This window comes from Saccopteryx bilineata, chromosome 1 (genome assembly GCF_036850765.1).
Source record: "Saccopteryx bilineata isolate mSacBil1 chromosome 1, mSacBil1_pri_phased_curated, whole genome shotgun sequence".
In the NCBI taxonomy this organism is placed as follows: Eukaryota; Metazoa; Chordata; class Mammalia; order Chiroptera; family Emballonuridae; genus Saccopteryx; species Saccopteryx bilineata.
Genome location: NC_089490.1, coordinates 242,828,877 through 242,851,210, shown reverse-complemented (window position 1 = coordinate 242,851,210; position 22,334 = coordinate 242,828,877). Strand labels below are relative to the sequence as shown.

General features: G+C 40.3%; 1 protein-coding gene and 1 non-coding gene across 2 annotated transcripts in view; both read left to right on the top strand.

The window, feature by feature from the left end:
* The window catches only part of NUP155 (nucleoporin 155), a 63,603-nt gene that overhangs the window by 27,576 nt on the left and 13,693 nt on the right, over positions 1–22,334 (top strand). Inside the window, exons 15-28 of the mRNA XM_066239976.1 lie at positions 2,000–2,094; positions 3,223–3,311; positions 3,939–4,001; positions 5,557–5,704; positions 6,728–6,794; positions 7,814–7,929; positions 10,629–10,726; positions 13,665–13,795; positions 15,140–15,331; positions 15,997–16,135; positions 17,211–17,346; positions 18,227–18,380; positions 18,591–18,695; positions 19,290–19,444. Of these exons, the coding sequence (XP_066096073.1) occupies positions 2,000–2,094; positions 3,223–3,311; positions 3,939–4,001; positions 5,557–5,704; positions 6,728–6,794; positions 7,814–7,929; positions 10,629–10,726; positions 13,665–13,795; positions 15,140–15,331; positions 15,997–16,135; positions 17,211–17,346; positions 18,227–18,380; positions 18,591–18,695; positions 19,290–19,444 (1,688 nt within the window). The remainder of the gene's footprint in view (positions 1–1,999; positions 2,095–3,222; positions 3,312–3,938; positions 4,002–5,556; positions 5,705–6,727; positions 6,795–7,813; positions 7,930–10,628; positions 10,727–13,664; positions 13,796–15,139; positions 15,332–15,996; positions 16,136–17,210; positions 17,347–18,226; positions 18,381–18,590; positions 18,696–19,289; positions 19,445–22,334) is intronic.
* Positions 8,011–8,131, top strand: LOC136321240 (small nucleolar RNA SNORA32). Its single transcript, XR_010728517.1, has one exon. It is a non-coding gene; the product is annotated as a small nucleolar RNA SNORA32 (small nucleolar RNA).

The following is a 22,334-nucleotide window of genomic DNA, read 5'->3' as shown; positions in this document are numbered from 1 at the left end:
CACTGAGGCAATAGCCAGACCTTGCATATATATGAAGGCCCAATATCAGCACATATTCTGATGTAATCCCCTCTATCTTGAGCCTGATCTAAATTTTGTAGGAGCCAGAATCTCCAAAAGTCTGAGACAGAGACCCTGGGAGCAACTGGATAAGCACAAGAAAGAACAGAGGGCAGTGGAGGCGCAAAGGTTAAAATGGCCATAGCTGCGACATTCTCAGTATCTCCCCTGTCATCCTCAGACTCCAAGGTCTTCTCATATTTATATCTGTCCATTTCTACTTCACTCTGATCAAACAACATCTTCTCCTCAAATAAAAACATTTGTACAGGGCCTGACCTGTGGTGGCGCAGTGGATAAAGCGTGACCTGGATTGCTGAGGTTGCTGGTTCAAAACCCTGGGCTTGACCTGTCAAGGCACATACAGGAGTTGATGCTTCCTGCTCCTCCCCTCTTCTCTCTTTCTTTCTCTCTCTCTCTCTCTTTCTCTCTCTCTCTCTCTCTCCTCTAAAATGAATAAATAAAAATAAGTTTAAGAAAAAAAACAAAAAAACATTTGTACAAAAAGAAAAAGGTCCCTTTTTACCCTAACTATCCCATAATTTGTTACTCCCGATTATAATCTCCCTGAAAACTCTATTGAAAATACTGAAAAACTTTACTTACTGTGCACACTTGGGGAGTTCCGTCACCTGCCCTTAGTTTTCCCTTTCTCAGGTCCCTGTTCAGGCGCCCCTTGCCGCAAACAAGCACAGCTAAGTAATTCCAGGTCCTGAGTGGGATCTGCATGGAATTAAGAAAATAGGCTCAGAGAAAAAGGATGGATTCGCGAGGTCTCTTTGCAACGCAAGAGATAGTGTGCAAAAAGCAAAGCTCCATTCCCCAACCTGCTTTATTTATAGGGCAAAGTAAGGCCATTTAGCACATCAAAGAGATCATTAAAGCAAAGTCACATTTCCCAGGCATCCCAAGAATTCTCCTAAGTGCAGAAAACCCCACCATACATAACATCTTAACTTCACAAGACAAAGGATAAAAAGAAACTTGCCTCCAATCTTTCCCAGTGAGTGCCGGGTGGTAGGAGGAACATGCGGAGTAGGAAGAGTGTAAACAATCCAGCACCATAGCTAACATAAAGGTGTGGAAAAAAATAGCCTTTAGCAACTTCACAGAACAAGTGAGAAGTGAGATGGGGGGTTGGGCAGACTGTCAACTTACTGCCAGTTCCCCACACCTGTCCCCCAAAAATCTAAACTGCAAAACCCTGTTGGCTTTTAGTCCCCAACAAGAAGTGACAAGGTAGAGCTGGGAGTGCTAGTTTAAAATCCAGAATGTCAGCCTGACCTGTGGTGGCCCAGTGGGTAAAGCATTTACCTGGAATGCTGAGGTCACTGGTTTGAAACCCTGGGCTTGCCTGTTCAAGGCACATATGGCAGTTAATGCTTCCTACTCCTCCCCCTTCTCTCTCTCTCTCTCTCTCTCTCAAGTGAATAAAAATTTTAAAAAATCTTAAAAAAATAAAATCCAGAGTATCAGATCAAAGTTAAATACAGACACTCCAGATTAAAACCACCACCGTCACCACCACAGGAGATTATTTGAATTCCATGGGCTTCCGTTTCCTTATGTGAAAATTATGCCTTACTTTATAATAGAATATGATGTGAGAATTAATAAATACTAAACTCTTAAATAATACCTGAGACATGACAGGGACTCAAATGCTAGCATTTGTTAATTATTTTCTAAAAGGTAAAAAAACAATGGAGACAGAAATTGGGGGAATAAAGCAGAAACTAAGAGAATCTAGATAAAAACGAGAGCATCTTTTAATAACAGCACCTATGATAAAGTTTGAAACCAACAGTGTTTACTTCAGCAAGAATTTACTGAGCACCTGCTCTGTGCTAGGCACAGATTGAAACACCAGATTCAGCATTAAACAAAACTTTTTAGATGTTTGTGTTTAATATCAGGGAAAATGCTCTTTTTTTGACAGGAAGACCAGGCTTGTGCAACCTGCCTGATCCTTGCTTGTTCCACTGGCGCCTGTGACAGGGAGGTGTCAGCCTGGGCCACGCGGGCTTTCTTCAGGTGTGTGTCAGCTTTCTTTGTCCTTGGCCACTGTTTAAAATGTTACATTGACGAATATGATAGTTTAAGGGCTTGCCAAACAGTTGAGTTACTAAAATTCGTTTGCAGAAAGGTGAACTTGGGAAGGATTGTAATGGGAATAGAAACAGCCAGTTAGCACCCTTTGTGCATTGTTGCCCATTCTTCTGCCTGGCCCTCTTCCTGCACCTCCTTCTCCCCCAGTTGTTGCATTCTGTGTCTGGTTACTTTCCCCCACATTAGACCAGTGCTTTCTGTGGGTCACTGGCACCCATGGACTCTGAATTGTGCTAGGAAACTAGGTATCAGAGAGATATTTTTATTTGGAAAATTTTTAGCTTAGGATAAGAACTTGAAATGTGATTTGATTAAAAGAATTTTTAAAAGTACTGTCTAACCATAATCTACTATGGAAATTACGGTAACGTATTGTACTGTAGTGGTCCCCAACATTTTTTGGGCCACGGACCTGTTTAATATCAGAAAATACATTCACGAACCGGCCTTTAGGGAGGGACGAATAAATGTATCACGTGACCGAGACAAGTGGCAAGAGTGAGTCTTAGATGGCTGTAACAGAGGGAATCTGGTCATTTTTTAAAAATAAAATATCGAAGAAAAATAAAAATAAAACATCGTTCAGACTTAAATATAAATAAAACGGAAATAATGTAAGTTATTTATTTTTTCTCTGCAGACCAGTATTGGTCCGTGGCCTAGGGAATGGGGACCACTGTTGTACTGGACTCTTTTTAAGAAATTGCTAGTCCCTTATAATATAGTAATTAATGATTTTCAAGTCATTACTAAATAAGTATTTTTTAATGTTATCTATTCATGTACAGGGTAGGGTAAACGTAGGCTTATAGTTGTATTACAAATACATAATACACTAATTAATAAGTAATAACACAAGAGTAAACTGTTTTTGCATACTCACAACTGTAAACCTACTTTGCCCTATCCTGTATCTCACTGTTAAAATAACATACGGAAGTCTCTAATATTTAAAGCTTTATTTTGAAAGCTGAGCAGGAGTTAGAACAATTTCAGCTTTTAAAAGTGGATAGTTTCACTGAACAAACTCAATTTGTGTTGTTGTAATGATAGGTATGGCGGTGAAGCTCAGATGAGATTTCCAACCTCTCTCTCCACCCCGAGTAACGTTGGTCCCATCTTGGGATCTCCTGTCTATGCTAGTGAGTATAAAACATTGAAATGCAACTGTTTCTTTCTTTCTTTTTTTTGAGTGGGCAGTAGGGAGAGGCAGGGAGACAGAGACAGGAATATTGAGCTGTTCTTCTATGTGCCCTGACCAGGGAAATTATCCAGCAACCTCTGCGTTTCCGCTTGGTGCTCCAACCAACCTGAGCTGTCCAGCCAGGGCTGAAACTGTTTCTAATAGAGTTTGAATTTTAGAAACCTTGTAGCATATTTTAATGGACAAAGTTCTTAATTATATTACTGCTACTATATGGGTGAATAAGTTCAAAGGTATCTGACTCTTAAAAGTGATGATATACTGAGTTCTTAAGGTATACTAGGGAACAAAATAAGATATAACCCATAGTATTTACAGAACTCATTAGTAATTTATTCAAAAGGAAGAAAATGATTAATAAATAAACTCCTACCTCAGTGTTTTCCAAAATGAGGATTGTTAGAAAATTACTGGGAAATTAATTTGAATCCCAAATTCTTGAATAAATTATGAGTAGTGCCACTCCTCACTCCTTTGCTTAAAAATAGCTTCTGTGTCTAATTTTGGTCAGATTCAAAAATTAGGAAGTTCTTTATAAATCTTTGTATTCCTGTATCCTTTTTAGGTTCTCCTCTCCCTAGTGGTGGTCCGTATTCAAATCCAACCTTTTTGGGAACACCATCTCAAGGTACCTCTTTTCTTTCTTGTCAATTAATACTTTTTTTTTTTTCAGAGACAGAGACAGTCAGAGAGAGGGATAGACAGGGACGGACAGGAACGGAGAGATGAAGAACATCAATCATTAGTTTTTTGTTGCGCATTGCGACAACTTAGTTGTTCATTGATTGCCTTCTCATATGTGCCTTGACCGCGGGCCTTCAGCAAACTGAGTAACCCCTTGCTCAAGCCAGCGACCTTGGGTCCAAGCTGGTGAGCTTTTGCTCAAACCAGATGGGCCTTCGCTCAAGCTGTAGAACTCGGGGTCTCAAACCTGGGTCCTTCCGCATCCCAGTCCAACGCTCTATCCACTGCACCACCACCTGGTCAGGCGATTAATACTTTTTTTTAAGAGCTAACATGGTGACTTATCTTTTTTTTTTTTTTTTTTTTTACAGAGGCAGAGATAGGGACAGACAGACAAGAACGGAGAGAGATGAGAAGCATCAATCATCAGTTTCTCGTTGCGACTTCTTAGTTGTTCATTGATTGCTTTCTCACATGTGCCTTGACCGTGGACCTTCAGCAGACCGAGTAACACCCTGCTGGAGCCAGCGACCTTGGGTCCAAGCCGGTGAGCTCTTTGCTCAAGCCAGATGAGCCCGCGCTCAAGCTGGTGAGCTCGGGGTCTCGAACCTGGGTCCTTCCGCATCCCAGTACGACGCTCTATCCACTGCGCCACCACTTGGTCAGGCGGTGACTTATCTTTAATGTTTGTTGTGAACATGATTAATTTGCCCTTTTCTCTTAAATAATGTAATTTAATAGCAGGAACATCCAGGCAAGGACTGGCATTTGGCTGGTACACCTTTATTTAGGAACACCATTAGTAGTCCCTGGCAAGCCCTTTGTTTCGGTATCAAGAATTAATTACCAACCATGAAATCTATAAAATTAGTTTAATTGGACTTCCATCATGAAGGAGCCGTGATTGTAAACTGTCTTTGCTTTCCGTCCTGGCTGTGATGATCATGATCGGAAGCCGACCTGGGAAGACCATTAAGTCTAAGTCACTCATTAATAAAAACCACATTCAGCCTGCCCAGGCGGTGGCGCAGTGGATAGAGCATCGGACTGGGATGTGGAGGACCCAGGTTCGAGACCCCAAGGTTGCCAGCTTGAGCGCAGGTTCATCTGGTTTGAGCAAGGCTCACCAGCTTGAACCCAAGGTCGCTGGCTTGAGCAAGGGGTCACTTGGTCTGCTGTAGGCCCCTGGTCGAGGCACATATGAGAAATCAATGAACAACTAAGGTGTCACAATGAAGAATTGATGTTTCTTATCACTCTCCCTTCCTGTCCGTCTGTTCCTGTCCTCTCTGATTCTCTCTGTCTCTGTCAAAAAACAAACAAAAAAACCCACATTTATATTATTTATTTTTTTTCTTTTTTTTTTTTTTCACATTCTTTATTTCAGTTTCTTTGTGACTATTTATTCCTGTGGGTCTAGATACAATAGATGTGGGTTGTTGAGAACTCTGAATGTTCTTGGTTACATATAAGATTTGCTTTCCTTACCTGTGTGCAAGGTGTGCCCCCTCCTGTCATGTCGACTCCAGCGTGCACACCCGGGAGTCCGGCCGTTCAGGCTGCCGGCATGGGCTACATGGCTGGCCCGGAGATCGTGTACTCCGGGAAGCACAACGGGATATGCATCTACTTTTCCCGAATCATGGGGTAAGGTTTTCGTGGAGTAATCAACTGTTGCTCATCGTTTTCTAGTTTGTATCATTGAATGTTTTTAATTCTATATTGGGGGCATCATTTATTTCTATTAAAGTGTACCTAAAGTTTTAGTTCACATATCGGTTCATAAGATTGTTTCTATCATTCAGCTTTTTAATTGTCTTTCTATATTTGTTCTTGTAGATATATCTTCAAAGTATATCCTGGTAAATATTATATACAGTGTTACAAACCACCCCATCACTCAGTGACATGGGTCTGCAAGTCAGCTAGACTCCTGCATGTGTAATTAGCTGTGAGGTTGAACAGAGCTCTTCGCCCTTGACTGAGCTCTGGGTCACGTTTGTATTCTGGCCAGAGCGGTCCCTGCTGGGACAGCTGGGTTCTCCACATGGCCTCTCATCCTCCAGCAGGCTAGCCAGGGGTTATTCACCTGGTGGTGGCAGGTTCCGTGAGAACCTCTTCCTTGATGCCTAGGCTCAGAATTGGATAACCACTATTCCCACCTGTTATTTGACCAACCCAGGCGGACCCAGATTCAAAGGTGGGGCATGGATTCCTTATTATGAGAGCTGCATTAGAGTCATATTGTAAAGGGGTTAGGTATAGGAGGGATAAAGAACCACACCCACTTTTGCGATCAGTATACCCTATTGTTTAGTTAATTATCATGCCACTATGTAGATTTCAGATGTATGCTTTTATTCTAATTATTGGTTTAAAAATTTGAAATAGTGCAGAACTGCTTTATAAATTTGTTTTTGCATTATAAGCTTCTTGATTTATAATTTATTCCCCAGAGCCTTTAGATTTTTCTTTAACAGTATTTTAGTTAGTTAAATAACAGATATATCAGGTTTTGAAAACTTTGTTTTCTTTTTTTCAGATCATTTAGTAAAATGTTAAATGAAACAATTGCTATATTTTAATAAACACATAGAGAGGAATTGACTACATGTTGTAATTATTTTTATTCATCCGCAGCATAATTATTAAAACATCTTTTTGTTCCAGAAATATCTGGGATGCTAGTTTAGTTGTGGAAAGAGTATTCAAGAGTGGCAACAGAGAGATCACAGCGGTAAGTGTGCTGTGTAATAGTAATATTCACTGCTCGTATGTAACTGGGTTATGTTGTTATTGGTTGAGTACATTGTTACACATTTCTTGTTTCACATAAACAAGATGCATTGATTATTTGTTTATGTATGTGTTTGCATACTTGCCCAGTGAACTGTCCAACCCCTGGCTTAAGTCTCTCCTCTAACATTTATTAACAGATGAGTAGATTTCTTAACATTTCAGAGACCTCACTGTAAAATGGGAATAATCTATCTCCTTCATAAGGTTTATGTGAGAGAGTAAGTCCTAATACTTAATGTTGCCCAGAGCTACTATTGAAATATTTTGTTAATATACCGACAAAGTCCATGGACCCACTACTGGTTTCCATGTACTTGTGTACATTCTAGAATACTCTGAGGAAGCACAGTGTAGAACTTTGTATTATAATAAAATCAGTTAGTAACCTTGGTTTTAATGTGGAAGATGAATGCAATGTATTTTAAGCTATTTATTTTTTAAATGAAAAGATACCAAGTATCTTTTCAACTCTGCTAGTCTTTTTATGTTCACATTTCTAAGAATAAGCACGTTTTTACTTATAATGTACATGGTTTCATTTATGTAAACTTCAAGAACAGGCTAAACTAATCTGTAGTGATAAGAGTTAGGAAAGAAGCTACCTGGGAAGTGAAATGCATGTGGGGCACTAAGGAACTTTCCTGGGTGTCGGAAGTGTTCTGTATTGAGGTCTGGCTGTGACTGTTAAAATGTAAGAAGTTAACAAGATGTTCACTTAAGATTTGTGTATTTTATTGTCTGTAAATTATATCTAAGTCAAACCAGACTAGGAGGGGAGGGATGTGGTACCCGGCCATGCACTCTTGTTACCAAGTGCGAATTGATAAAAGAAATAACTTTACTGTTTATGAAGTGAAGGTACTTCAAAATTAAAATTTATATAAATACATCATGTGTTTTTTATGTATACATGCCTTTTCGCTGTTTTTAAACTTGGAAATACTTTTTTTTTTACAGATTGAAAGTAGTGTTCCCTCCCAACTGCTGGAGTCGGTGCTGCAGGAACTAAAAGGCTTGCAAGAATTCCTAGACAGGAACTCCCAGTTTGCAGGAGGACCATTAGGAAACCCAAAGTAAGAATAAATGGATTTACTAACTTTTTTCCTTATTTTTTCCTGAGGTATAATTCACATATTCTAAAACTCATCCTTCTACAGTCATTACCAAGGCTTTTAGAATGCAGTTTCTCATTTGCCATGGACATGACCACAAAACATTTTCCCACTGGGTTTTCTTTCTGCTATATTGCTAGCATTCAGCCTATTGAGAACATTTTATTAACTCTTATTTTCTTAACACAGGCTGTGTAGGTGATTTTGTAATAGCCATTGATAATCAGTGAGATTTTATAATAGCTGTCTCAGACCTCTGGAGATTGATCTTGCTAATTGTAGGTTGCTCGGGACCAGATAGTTTGTGATCACATGATCATCTCTATTACTGTTATTTAGGACTGAGTGACTGACATGACAACTGATTGAGCAAAAAAAGAGATTAAGACTCAAACTCTGGAGGAATTGCAGTGAAGAACTCACAGTGTGTGAAATTCCTTAAATAAAAATTAATTAACTTTAAATAATTGTACCTATGTTACACATAATAAAAAAAAATTTACACTTTAAAAATAAACTCATTCTTCTAAAATATGCAGGTTAATGATTTTTAGTATTTTTACAAGATTATGCAATCGTCAACCACTGCTGTGTAATTGCAGAATATTTTCATCACACCAAGAGGAAACCCTATGCCCATTAGTCGACATCCTTGTCTTAGTTCAGGCTGGACTAACAAAAACATAGGCTTAAACAACAGTTATTTCCCCCGACTCTGTAGGCTGGAAGTCTGAGATCAGGGTGCCAGCATGTTCCGGTTCTGGGAGGACCCACTTCCTGGCTTAGACATAGCTGCTTTCTTTCCCTGTCCTTACATGGAAGAGAGGAAATGAGAGAGAAGCTCCCTGCTGTCCTCTCATGAGGGCTCTAATCTCATTATGGGGACTCTGTTTTCATGGCCTCCTCTAAACCCAATTAGCTCCCAAAGGCCTCACCTCCAAATACCATTACTTTGGGAGTTAGGGCCTCAACATCTGAATTCAGTGGGGACATGAACATCTAGGCCTCAGCACTTGTCCGTTCCCCTTTCCCTGTCCCTGGCAACCACTGGTCCATGTCTGTGGACCTGCCTCCGCTGGTAGTTGCTCTTCGTATTCTGTCCAGGTTTCAGTTTTAGTGAGGGAGCCTGCAGCAGGCTTGCTCCCTCTTGGCCACTGCTGTCAGCTGAGGTTTTTATTTAGTGACATTCTTAATCTATGGTTTTAATAGTGCAGCCTATTGCAGGTTGCTGTTTTTAATGGAAAATTGTTCCATATTTTGCCTCTTCCAGTTGCTCTTGACTCATTTTGACAGTATTCTTTAACAGTTTCTTTGCTTTCTGTGATAAGAGCCTCCAGGCTCATTTGGTTCGATTCCTATCACGGACATGCAATCAGCCATTTCTTCAGGAGCCCTGGCTTCTCCTGGTGGAAGAGGGTGTTGGAGGCAGTAGCTAGGGCTGCTTGCTGTGCACTCCCCTGGGCAGGCTGTAGGTTGTTTTGTTGTTTCTTTTTAATAAAACAAAATCAGAACTTCTAGTATTTTGGTTCAAATTTGAGAACACAAGATATTTTCTCAATTCTTTATGGTATATTTGTATTGCTTTTACCCTAAAAATCTTATTTTCTAACAACATTGACATAATCACTTATTTGCTTTCTCCTACCATGTACCAATTATAGCTTCAGTAGTCATATACTTTTAAGTTAAAAATCTTTTATTTTTGTGGCAGAGACAGAGAGAATCAGAGAGACAGACAGATAGGTACAGACAGACAGGAAGGGAGAGTGATGAGAAACATCAATTCTTCGTTGCGGTTTCTTAGTTGTTCATTGATTGCTTTCTCATATGTGCCTTGACCAGGGGGCTACAGCAGACCGAGTGACCCCTTGCTCGAGCCAGCGACCTTGGGCTCAAGCTGGCGACCTTGGGGTCTCAAACCCGGGTCCTCCACGTCCCATCCAATGCTCTATCCACTGCGCCATTGCCCAGTCAGGCTAAATTAAAAGTCTTAATGTATATTTTACTGAATGTCAGTTACTAATACTCCTGAAATCTCATCAGTCTTTTCCTTTTATTCCTGAGTTTGCATTAGAGCTCACACGTCAGATTCTTCACCAGATGAGCAGCAAATGCACTTACTACCACTCATGTCTCTCAGTGGCCAGCATTTCCTTACAGCAGAGTCTTTGCTTTTCACTTTTGTCCTAAAGTTTTCTCGGGTGTAAAACAGGATTCTTAATAATTTCCTACAGAATTATTGTATTAGGTTAAATACTGGTGCAGGCAAAAAGCAAGTGTTCAATTAAAAAAATAGTATTGTTATTATTCATCTATTCAGTGAAGCTTGATGCATCTAAGAGATTAAAACGCTTCCAGTTTAAAATATCTGATTTACCAGTGCTATTTCACTCTGAGGAGGAAAAATATATTTACAGCAGTTTGTTTATATGAGATATTCAGAAAAGGCAGATTTCTAGACACAGGAAGTAAGAGGAGTGGTTGCTTAGGGTAGAGGTGGGAGAAAGGGGGAGGTGGGGGTTGACAGCAAATAGGGGGTTCTGCAATTAGATTGTGGTGATAATTGTGCAGCCCTGTGAATTGCTGACTATGTGGTATAGGGATTCTGTGTCGCTAACGCTGTGAAGTCACAGGCATACATTCTGGAGTTTCTGTTTCAGCACTACTGCCAAAGTGCCACAGAGGCTGATGGGACTCATGCGCCCTGAGAACGGCAATACCCAGCAAATGCAACAGGAGCTGCAGAGGAAGTTACATGGTAAATAGTTACTTCTGGTCATTTAAACGGTACATAAGCCTGGTAGAGAGTTTTATTAGATGAATAGAAAATAAGACACATCTTTCAGGAAGATCTAGTTTGTGGTAACAAATACTTTTTATTAAGTATCATCAGTGTAATTGGGAAAAGTAGGACAATATGGATGTCATGATGTAGTTCCATAACTTTTTTTTTTTTTTTTTTTTACAGAGAGAGGGATAGACAGGGACAGACAGGAATGGAAAGAGATGAGAAGCATCAATCATTAGTTTTTCATTGCACGTTGCAACACCTTTGTTGTTCACTGATTGCTTTCTCATATGTGCCTTGACCGCGGACCTTCAGCAGACCAGGCAACCCCTTGCTGGAGCCAGGGACCTTGGGTTCAAGGTGGTGGGCTTTTTGCTCAAACCAGATGAGCCCGTGCTCAAGCTGGCGAGCTCGGGGTCTCAAACCTGGGTCCTCTGCATCCTAGTCTGACGCTCTATCCACTGTGCCACCACCTGGTCAGGCATAGTTCCATAACTTTTAGCCCATAAATTTTTCCCTTACTCCAGAAAACGTGATACACATCTTTTTAAAATGAGATTTTATTGTCAAATATGCATAACATAAAATTTACCCCTTTAGGCCCTGGCCGGTTGGCTCAGTAGTAGAGCATCGGCCTGGCGTGCGGAAGTCCCGGGTTCGATTCCCGGCCAAGGCATACAGGAGAGGCACCCATCTGCTTCTCCACCCCTCCCCCTCTCCTTCCTCTCTATCTCTCTCTTCCCCTCCCGCAGCCGAGGCTCCATTGGAGCAAAAGATGGCCCGGGCACTGGGGATGGCTCCATGGCCTCTGCCTCAGGCGCTAGAGTGGCTCTGGTTGCAACAGAGCAAAGCCCAGGATCAGCAGAGCATCGCCCCCTGGTGGGCGTGCCAGGTGGATCCCGGTCGGGCGTATGCGGGAGTCTGACTGCCTCCCCGTTTCCAGCTTCAGAAAAATACAAAAAAAAAATAATTTTACCCCTTTAACCTTTTTTAAGTGAACAGGATAATGACACTTAGTATATTCACATTGTGCAAACATCACCACTGTTTATCTGTAGAACGTTTTTCATCTTCCCAAACTGAAACTACCCCATGAATCATTAACTCCTTGTTTTACCCTGCTCCCAGCCCTGACAGTCACCATTCTTCCTTTTTTTGTTTTCTCTGAATATTACTACGTGGCTACCTCCTGTAGGTGGAATCATACAGCATTTATCCTTTTGTGATTGGCTGGTTTCACTTACCATACTGTCTTCAAAGTTTCCTGTGTTGTAGCATATATCAGAATTTCCTTCCTTATGAAGACTGAATAATATTTTATTGTGTACATACCACATTTTGTTTATCCATTCATCCAGTAGATAGATATGAGGATTGGTTTCATCTTTTGAGTGTTGTGAGCAATTCTGCTGTGAACACGGTAATACAAATGTAAATCTGAATCCCTGCTTCCAGTTCTTCTGTTGTGTACCAGAGTGGGGTTGCTGGGCCCGTGGTCATTCTGTCTGTCATTCTGGAGGAGCTGCCATGGATCCACGGCTTTGCACCCTGCACCCACCAGCGGGACACAGGCTTCCCGTTTCTCTGCATTGCACCACTTTTCAATATTTTAAAATAATATTCATCCTAATGGTGTGATAGGGTATCATTGTGTTTTGATTTGCATTTTATAATGACTAGTGACACACTTATTTTATAGGGTTAAAAATGTGAATCAGATTTTTGGTTGTTTAAAGGAACCAAAAATTCTTATAATCTTCAGTTATTTCAGCTATGAATTAGATGATAATTACTGCTTAAATTTTGCCTTCCATACAATTTTTTTTTAAGTTCTTTTGCTTTCTATTGTTTGAGCCAATTATTTTGGCTGATAGAACTTTGCTAATTAAGACCCGGCCATTTACCTTGTCCTGAGATACAGTACTTTCTTCCTGCTGGCCCTGTTTTCTGTTCACTGTTTTATCAGTTCTCTTCAGGACTTCAGTAAGTCCGTAAGCCTGACATGACAGTACAAGCAGTCATGGGAAGGATTTACACACATGGGAGCATTCTGATTGCTGGCCGTAGTCACTGAAATGCTCCCTTTCTAGGGCAGTTTGGTGCGGATGCATACATGCACACAGCTGGCAGTTTTTCCCCTTGACACACATCCTGGAACTCACAGTCTGACTTTATATGTTACCCTTGACCCAGATGTTTAAAAGTATACACACACAACTGAAACAGAATTTTAGGAAATAACTGTATCTGTTTTACTCTCCAAAATGGCTTTTTTTTATTCTATTTGACTTTATCTTAAAGAAAGAAAAAGCTACCTTGACCGTCAGAATTGGTTTTATGACTTGTCAATGCAGCCTAACCCAGGACTTGGGAAACTCAGCCCTAGAGAAGCCAGACCGCGCTTCCAGGAGACCTTCTTAGGGATATTTATTGCTATTCTTTTAGTAGGAAAACTGAGGAAAGTATATATAAATGTTCTTCAGGTGGACAGTGGACCTAATCGTAGTATACTTACATGATGGAACTCTCAGCAAGTAAATGTACTAGATTTACATGGTATGGACAGTCTGCAGAAATACAACTAATGGGAAAAAGCAGTGTCATAAATTATTTTAAAACAGCAGTATTTTTATTGTTTATGTGTGCACACAAACAAACGCGTGTGTATATAATAGTGAGCAGAAAACATAAATACTTCAACTTGTGCTCGTGATTGCCTGTGATCAGGGGGAAGAAAATAATGAGAATTTCTTATTACTATTACTATTACTAATATTATGTCATTATGATAATCTTAATATTATACAACTTAATAGTTGTTTTTATCTGAGGTAAAGTATTGTTTTACTTTGAAATAAAACAGCCTATGTCATCTCATAAAACTTCATTCATTGTCTTTTGTAACTAGAGGCTCAAGTGAGTGAAAAGATTTCACTTCAGGCAATCCAGCAGCTGGTTCGAAAATCCTACCAGGCTCTGGCTTTGTGGAAACTTCTCTGTGAGCATCAGTTCACTGTCATTGTAGGTGAACTTCAGAAGGTAGGGTGTTTTTCTTCCCTTAAGACCAGTGTTGATCCTATGCTTAGTTTTTCTTTTGAGTGAACTTGAATCTTACACTTTGATTTGGGAGGGGATTATTTTGGGGAGCATCTAGGTCAGAGGTCCCCAAACTACGGCCCACGGGCCACATGTGGCCCCCTGAGGCCATTTATCCGGCCCCCGCTGCACTTCCAGAAGGGGCACCTCTTTCATTGGTGGTCAGTGACAGGAGCATAGTTCCCATTGAAATACTGGTCAGCTTGTTTATTTAAATTTACTTGTTCTTTATTTTAAATATTGTATTTGTTCCCATTTTGTTTTCTTACTTTAAAATAAGATATGTGCAGTGTGCATAAGGATTTGTTCATAGTTTTTTTATAGTCTGGCCCTCCAATGGTCTGAGGGACAGTGAACTGGCCCCCTGTGTAAAAAGTTTGGGGACCCCTGATCTAGGTGATGATAAAGCTAGTGCTGTAGGAAGATTGCACTAAAGATGGAGGGATTGCCCGACCATTGGTGGCTCAGGTAGGGCATCAACCCCGAACACTGAGGTCGCTGGGTCAAAACCCCTAGGTGCTTGGTGGTTTTATTTCTTTATTTCTTTTTTAATTCAAAACAAAACAAACAAACAAAACCCTCAAGCTAAAATGTTTAATTATAACTTTTCCATACCAGGTAGAATAAGTTTTGCTGGGTGCTAAATATAATATAGGTAAATTTTTAGCCTAGACATCTTTTTTGTGATCCATCTTTAAAGTTCTACATATTTCTTGCATACAAAATTTGTTCTACAAATTACTTGGCAGTACAAAAATTTGGACATAGAGTGTAATTTGCTGAAATTTAGAAAAAAGAATTATCAGTCAAATCGCTAAGCAATATTTTTGTATAAATTACCTCTGTAATTTAAAATTCTATTTAAGCAGATTTGTTTAAAACAAGACTAAATTCCAACATTAGTAGGGCTTGAATAATAGAATTGTAACATGATTTAGGAAAAAGAAATGTAAGCCCAGACTTTTTAATGTAGCTGATTGTTTTTCCCTGGTTGCAACTGAAGTCAGGAGACATGCTCTAATTGGGCTCTGTGTGAGCCTTGCTTTCTCCTCCTTTGTGAAGTGAGAGATTTGGACTAGACATACTGTGTGTTCTTTTTAAATTCTGTATGATTCTATGAAAATTTCAAAAACGTGTTGGTTTTGTATAGTTTCAGTATATTTTCACTTTTGAATAAAGTCTGTTAATGTTTTTGGTTAAATTATGAAAGCAATTTTATTCTGTATGGAAATATGATATTCCTATAAATTTCATAGAAGAAAGGATTCTTTTTTTTTTATTTTCTAGGAATTTCAAGAGCAGCTGAAAATTACCACCTTTAAAGATCTGGTAATCCGGGACAAAGAACTGAGCGGGGCGTTAATTGCTTCCCTCATCAACTGCTACATCAGAGACAATGCTGCTGTTGATGGCATTAGTTTACACTTACAGGACATCTGCCCACTCCTGTACAGCACTGACGACGCCGTCTGTTCTAAGGTATGAGTTTTGTTGCCGGTTCAGTGTCTCTTACAGAAGAGGTTTCACAGTGTAATGAGCGGCATGTTAGAATCAGAGTGGGGGACCATCTTCTAGTACTTAATATGTGACCTTGAGAGGTTTCTTAACCTCTCTGGGCCTCAGAGTCCTCATCTGTGTAAGAAGGGGTTGGAATACTTGAGTTCTTAACATCTATCTTCATTTAAGTTTTTCATAAAGAATCTTTGATGGTAGTTCTAGGCCGTATTTAAAAAGACAATGGTTAATATACCTCCTTAGAAATTAAGGCAAATCACTAAAAACGAAAGTAAGTCTGTAATGAATCAGAGTTAACTGGACAATTTTTATTGATCCTTTCCTACAGGTGGAAATAATTTAAAAAATCAGTATCATGTGGACTGCCTGCTGACCAATAATGTATTGACTAGGCAAGGAATTTACCAGAAAAATCTATCTTGCTTAACGTATTTGTGAGAGGAATTAAGAATAGCTAGCATTTTTTTGGTCAAAAGTTTTCTGCCTAAAATTAAGTAAGTTTGTAGAGTTGTCTTTTTATTGATTATAATAAACCAGATGTAAATTTGGACATAGACTAAAACATATTGACAGCATCATCTATATACTTGATTTTATGTCTTTTTAAGTTCTTATCATTTCTACTTCAGGCAAATGAGCTTCTCCAGCGATCCCGACAAGTTCAAAATAAAATGGAAAAAGAAAGAATGTTAAGGGAATCATTAAAGGAATATCAGAAAATCAGCCATCAAGTTGACCTTTCTAATGTTTGTGCTCAGTATAGACAAGGTGAAAAACAAAATGTTCTTCCTAACTTTTTAACTAAGGGAACAAATGATTTTGTGACTAACATAAGTCAGTGATGAAGAGCTTCTTCCCAGAGGCAAATCTTCCTTCAACTTTATTGGCTCAAGTCTATGACATAGGAAATTCAGTCCCTGTTTTAGTTTGGGTGACTGCACTGGCCCCTGCCAGGCTAGACTGCTCTTCTCTATATTCCAATATGTAACTTTTTAACATTAGGGTTTCAGTCCTGGTCCTGGTAAACTACTGTCTGGATGAGATTGCTTTTTGGGTTGCATTTAGTTTTAAGATGCTTAAAAGTTTTTGATTAGTTCTTAAAATATTACCTGCCTATTTTCTTTAAGATTACGTTAAAGTTAAATCTAACATAATATATAAAAGTAATAAATGTTGGCAAAGATATTGTTTGAATCCCAAGATTTTTTTTTTCTTTTAAGATAAAGAGCGAGAAGAAAGGAGAGAAAGGATGAGAAGCATCACCTTGTAGTTGGTTTCACTTTAGTTGTGCATTAATCGTTTCTGAGAGGGGAAGGAGAGAGTGAGAAGCATCATCTTGTAGATGTTTACACTTTAGCTGTGCATAGATTGCATCTCGTATATGCCTTGACCAGGGCCAAGCCAGTGTCCCTTGTGCAAGCCAGCAACCTTGGGCTTTTCACACCAGCAACCTTTGGCCTCAAGCTGGCGGGCTTTGGGATTATGTGAGCAATTCTCCCATTCAAGCCAGTGACCCTGTGCTGATGAGCCCACACTCAGAGATGGCGACTTTATGAGTCCCCAGATTTCTTTCAACAAGGAACCAAAACTCTCCTGTTTGTTATTTTAAATACAAACTTTTTTACTTTTTAATGAAGAAAATATATTTAATAGCCAGCTTTTAGGCATTTTAGGACCTTGTTCTTCGGTAGACTCAACAGAAAAATTCTATATGATATTGTCACCAGGGTGACTATTGTACAATAGAAACAAAATAATATCGATCAGTATTTTTATGTCAGCTAAGAAGAAAACCGTACTTTGCTTAATAAGCATTAAGTCTGTCCTTTTTCTTTCCCACTAGTGCGTTTTTATGAGGGTGTAGTGGAGCTTTCTCTTACTGCGGCAGAAAAGAAAGACCCGCAGGGTCTTGGACTTCATTTCTATAAACATGGAGAACCAGAGGAAGATATCCTGGGCCTTCAGGCTTTCCAAGAAAGGCGAGTTTTATTACCTTGACAGACTTCTTTGTGGAAATAATACTTCAAATACAACCTTATAAAATTCAATTATGCTTTCACTTTTAAACAGTTTCCTTTATCAAAGGCATGAGTCAGGATTGTAATTTCTTTCCTGGAGATAAAATTGTGGTCTGGTAAAAATCCCTGAGATCTTATAAATGTTTTAGAAGTTGCTTCTGTGGTTTTTCTGAGATTTTATTAATGTTGATTTTAAATTAGGTAACTTACTTACTTGAAAATAAAACTGGCTTTCCCCTCACCTCAATTTTTGGTTCTGAGTGAAGTATTTTATTTTAAAGGATTATTTTTAAATGTTTACAAATTAGTAAAAACTATTCAAGGGAAAAGTGTATTTCCATAAAGGAAATACATGCCCTTTCTAAGTAAGGCTTGGTACTTGTTAATACATTCATTTTTATGATTTTATTCTTTTATGTTTAGCCAAATGCTTCACAAATCTATTGAAAAAGTATATGATTTTTATTATTTATTTTATTTTTTATTCATTCTAGAGAGGAGAGAGGGAGGGAGGGAGGGAGGAAGAGAGAGAGAGAGAGAGAGAGAAAGAGAGAGAGAGAGAGAGAGAGAGAAAGAAGGGAGGAGCAGGAAGCTTCAATTCCCGTATGTGCCTTAGACCAGGCAAGTGCAGGGTATTGAACCGGCGACCTCAGCATTCTAGGTCGACGCTTCATCCACTGCGCCACCATAGGTCAGGCGATTTCTATTATTTTTAATACCAAATAGATACATATATTTATTCTCCAAAGTAGTTTTAAATTCTTGTGTGTATTTAAAATCAGGTAAGATAAATCAGTTACTGTCTAATTAATGTAATTGATTCTTCCCCATTCTTTTTCAGACTAAACAGCTACAAGTGCATTACAGATACACTTCAAGAACTGGTAAATCAAAGTAAAGCTGCCCCTCAGTCTCCCAGTGTACCCAAAAAGCCGGGGCCTCCTGTGTTGTCATCTGATCCCAACATGCTGAGTAACGAAGAAGCAGGACACCACGTAAGGGACACAGCACGTCTTCATTCTGAAGATGCACTGTGCTTAGAACTTCTGTGTGGTAGTGGTGGCATGTCACCTTGGGGAGGGTAGCAGTTCTTAATACATGTAAGGATTCTGGGTTTCTTCCCAGGACTGAGTAAGGCTAAGGGATCTTGATGTCCAGCAGCAGAGCCTTTGTGTGTGCTAATTTTTCCTCTTGCTTTCTTTCAGTTTGAACAGATGCTGAAATTGTCTCAACGATCCAAAGATGAACTCTTCAGCATTGCCCTTTATAGTTGGCTCATACAGGCCGACCTTGCAGATAAACTGCTACAGGTAAAAAATGGGTTTTTATTCCAGCATTATTAATTTCTATTAAGTAATACAATATCTTTTTCTAGTGGGCAAAGTAGGCTATTGCTCTTCATTTTTTTTTATCTGTCTGCTGATTGGGACAGTTTACACTGTGGGTCAGAAATCACTGGGTTTTGAATCAGGAGATCTGAACTTTGTAGTGGCTCTACCATCAGTCGCTATGTGACTGCACACGTCTCTTCACTACCCAGTGTCTGCTTCTCAGTCTGTAAAATGAACAGGTGGCCTTTGGTCATTTCCGGGATTCCTTTGAGCTCAGAGTCTAGGACTCAATAGCTGTGTTCGAAGGGTTCATTGAAGGATTTATATTGCATTATAGTGAGTTATTTTTATCAGCCTAATGCATCTATCACAGCACCCCTCTCATCAACTGGTAAAACAAAAATCATTTACAATGAGAAAAATTGCCCTCTCTTTTATCTATTTTTGGATTATTGTTTTGCTTATGTGTTCATAAAATGACGCACGCCTGTGGTTATCTTTAAAATGTTATATTTACTGTGCAAAGAGCAAGTAGGTGGTGAGACAATATTTCTGGGTAACTACAATTTCCAGATTGCTTCCCCATTTCTGGAGCCACATCTAGCTCGAATGGCCAAAGTTGACCAAAACAAAGTTCGCTATATGGATTTGCTCTGGAGGTATTACGAGAAGAACAGAAGTTTTAGTAATGCTGCCCGGGTCCTGTCCAAACTGGCTGACATGCATAGGTATGATGACAATATTCTCAATGAAGATTATAACCTAGCTATGTCTAGCTACAGTCAGATTCCAGAATTTAAATAAAACCTCACTCGGGTTATACATACATAGAATTTTTATGCTTTTATTTGGATTTATCTAAAGATTACAGTTTACTCTTTTCATTTGATTTGTTTTTAATAATGTGTAGGAGTTTCTAAAAGAATATGTAAGACCCTTTCTATTCAAACTGTCTTTCAACCCTTTTCTCTAACATATGTTTTAAGATTCTTCCTACTAATGGCAATTACTATTCTGTGTGTGTGTGTGTGTGTGTGTGTGTGTGTATGTTTTTCTTCTTTTTCCAAGTGAGAGGAGGGGAGATAGACAGACTCCTGCATGTGCCCCACCAGGATCCCAGCAACCTGTGTCTGGCACCGATGCCCTGCCCATGTGGGGCCATGCTGACAACCAAGATATTTTTAGCATCTGAGGTAGAGGCTCCATGGAGCCATCCTCAACACCTGGGGCTGATATCTCCAACCAGTTTAGCCACTGGCTGTGGAAGGGAGAGAAAGGGAGGGGCAGGGTGGAGAAACAGATGGTCACTTCTTCTGTGTCCAGGAATCAAACCCAGGACATTCACACGCCAGGCCAGCACTCTACCACTAAGCAAACCAGCCAGGGCAACAATTACTATTCTTGTATTTTTTTTTTTTTTTTCTGAAGCTGGAAACGGGGAGAGACAGACAGACTCCCGCATGCACCCGACCGGGATCCACCCGGCACGCCCACCAGGGGCGACACTCTGCCCACCAGGGGGCGATGCTCTGCCCCTCCGGGGCGTCGCTCTGCCGCGACCAGAGCCACTCTAGCACCTGGGGCAGAGGCCGAGGAGCCATCCCCAGCGCCCGGGCCATCTTTGCTCCAATGGAGCCTTGGCTGCGGGAGGGGAAGAGAGAGACAGAGAGGAAGGAGGGGGGGTGGAGAAGCAAATGGGCGCTTCTATGTGCCCTGGCCGGGAATCGAACCTGGGTCCCCCTCACGCCAGGCCGACGCTCTACCGCTGAGCCAACCGGCCAGGGCCACTATTCTTAATTAAAAGGACAAAAACTGATTCTTAAAGGCTTTAAATATTTTACCAATTCCAGACTAATTTTCTCTGCTCTGACATTGGGATAAATTACTAAAAAGGTCTTAGAGGATTATTAAGAATCCTGTTAAAGAAAGCATTGGGGCCCTGGCCGGTTGGCTCAGTGGTAGAGCGTTGGCCTGGTGTGCAGAAGTCCCGGGTTCGATTCCCGGCCAGGGCACACAGGAGAAGCACCCATCTGCTTCTCCACCCCTCCCCCTCTCCTTCCTCCCTCTCTCTCTCTCTCTTCCCCACCCGCAGCCAAGGCTCCACTGGAGCAAAGATGGCCCGGGCGCTGGGGATGGCTCCTCCGCCTCTGCCCTGGGCGCTAGAGTGGCTCTGGTCGCAACAGAGCGACCCCTCCCCTCCCAGGGGCAGAGCATCACCCCCTGGTGGGCGTGCCGGGTGGATCCCGGTCGGGCGCATGCGGGAGTCTTGTCTGTCTCTCCCTGTTTCCGGCTTCAGAAAAATACAGAAAGAAGAAAAAAAAGAAAGCATTGGGATTTCTAGGTAGGTTATCATAAAGGCAGTGGAAGAAAATTAGGGTCCGTGCCTGACCTGTGGTAGCGCAGTGGATAAAGCGTCAACCTGGAAACACTGAGGTTGCCAGTTCAAAACCCTGGGCTTGCCTGGTCAAGGCACATATGGGAGTTGATGCTTCCTGCTCCTCCCCCTTCTCTCTCTCTCTCTCTTTTCCCCTCCTCTCTAAAATGAATAAATAAATAAATAAAAATTTAAAAAAAAAGAAAAAAGAAAAAGAAAATTAGGGTCCGTGTGTTTGTGAAGTCAATGATTGTTCTTAAAAGTAGAGAATTCCTGAATATTTTGTAACAAAAACTTAATTGTTTTAACAGGGAAAAGGTTAATATCCAGGGAAGGGATACAGAAAAGGGGTTGAAGATCTTAAACAGGGAGCAGGTGGAAGGAGATGAGTTTGGAAAAGCAAGTTAAGGCTGTTGGAGGGTTTTAAGAAAACATGTGACATCTGATTTTTGGTTGGTTTTTTTTTTCATGTCTTTGTGTTTTTCAGTTTTTCTTCTGATTGATATCTAGTTTCCTACCATATGGTTAGAAAAGATACTTGATATGATTTGAATTTTCTTAAACTTATTGAGACCTTTTGGTATCCTAACATATAGTCTAGCTTAGGAAATGTCCTGTGTACATTTAAAAGAATGAATATTCCATGCTTTGTGGTGATGTTCTAAAGATATCACCTGACCTGTGGTGGTGCAGTGGATAAAGCGTCGACCTGGAAATGCTGGGGTCGCCAGTTCGAAACCCTGGCTTGCCTGGTCAAGGCACATATGGGAGTTGATGCTTCCAGCTCCTCCCCACCTTCTCTGTCTCTCTCTCCTCTCTCTCTCTCTCTCTCCCTCTCTGTCTCTCTCTCTCCCTCTCTCCTCTCTAAAATGAATTTTTAAAAAAATTTAAAGATATCTAACACTGGGGGGCAAAATTTTTGTTGCATCCACAAAAACACTTGTTCTTACCTAATTCAAGTGTGCTGATCTCAAATCTGACATTAGTTTTTCGTGATTTTTGGTCTTAAGTGGTCACTCTAGTTGCTGTGTAGGAGAACAAATGCAGCGTTGGCCATGTTAATGCAAAGAATAGAAGACTGAGGAGCAATAAAAAATACGGGGATTTTTTTCCCGACTGAGAGAGAGAGGAAGAATAGAAGGGAAAGGGTGAGAGGAAGAGAAGCATCAACTCATTGTTCCACTTAGTTGTCCCGCTTAGTTGTAAACTCATTGGTTGCTTCTATTACATGCCCTGACCAGGGA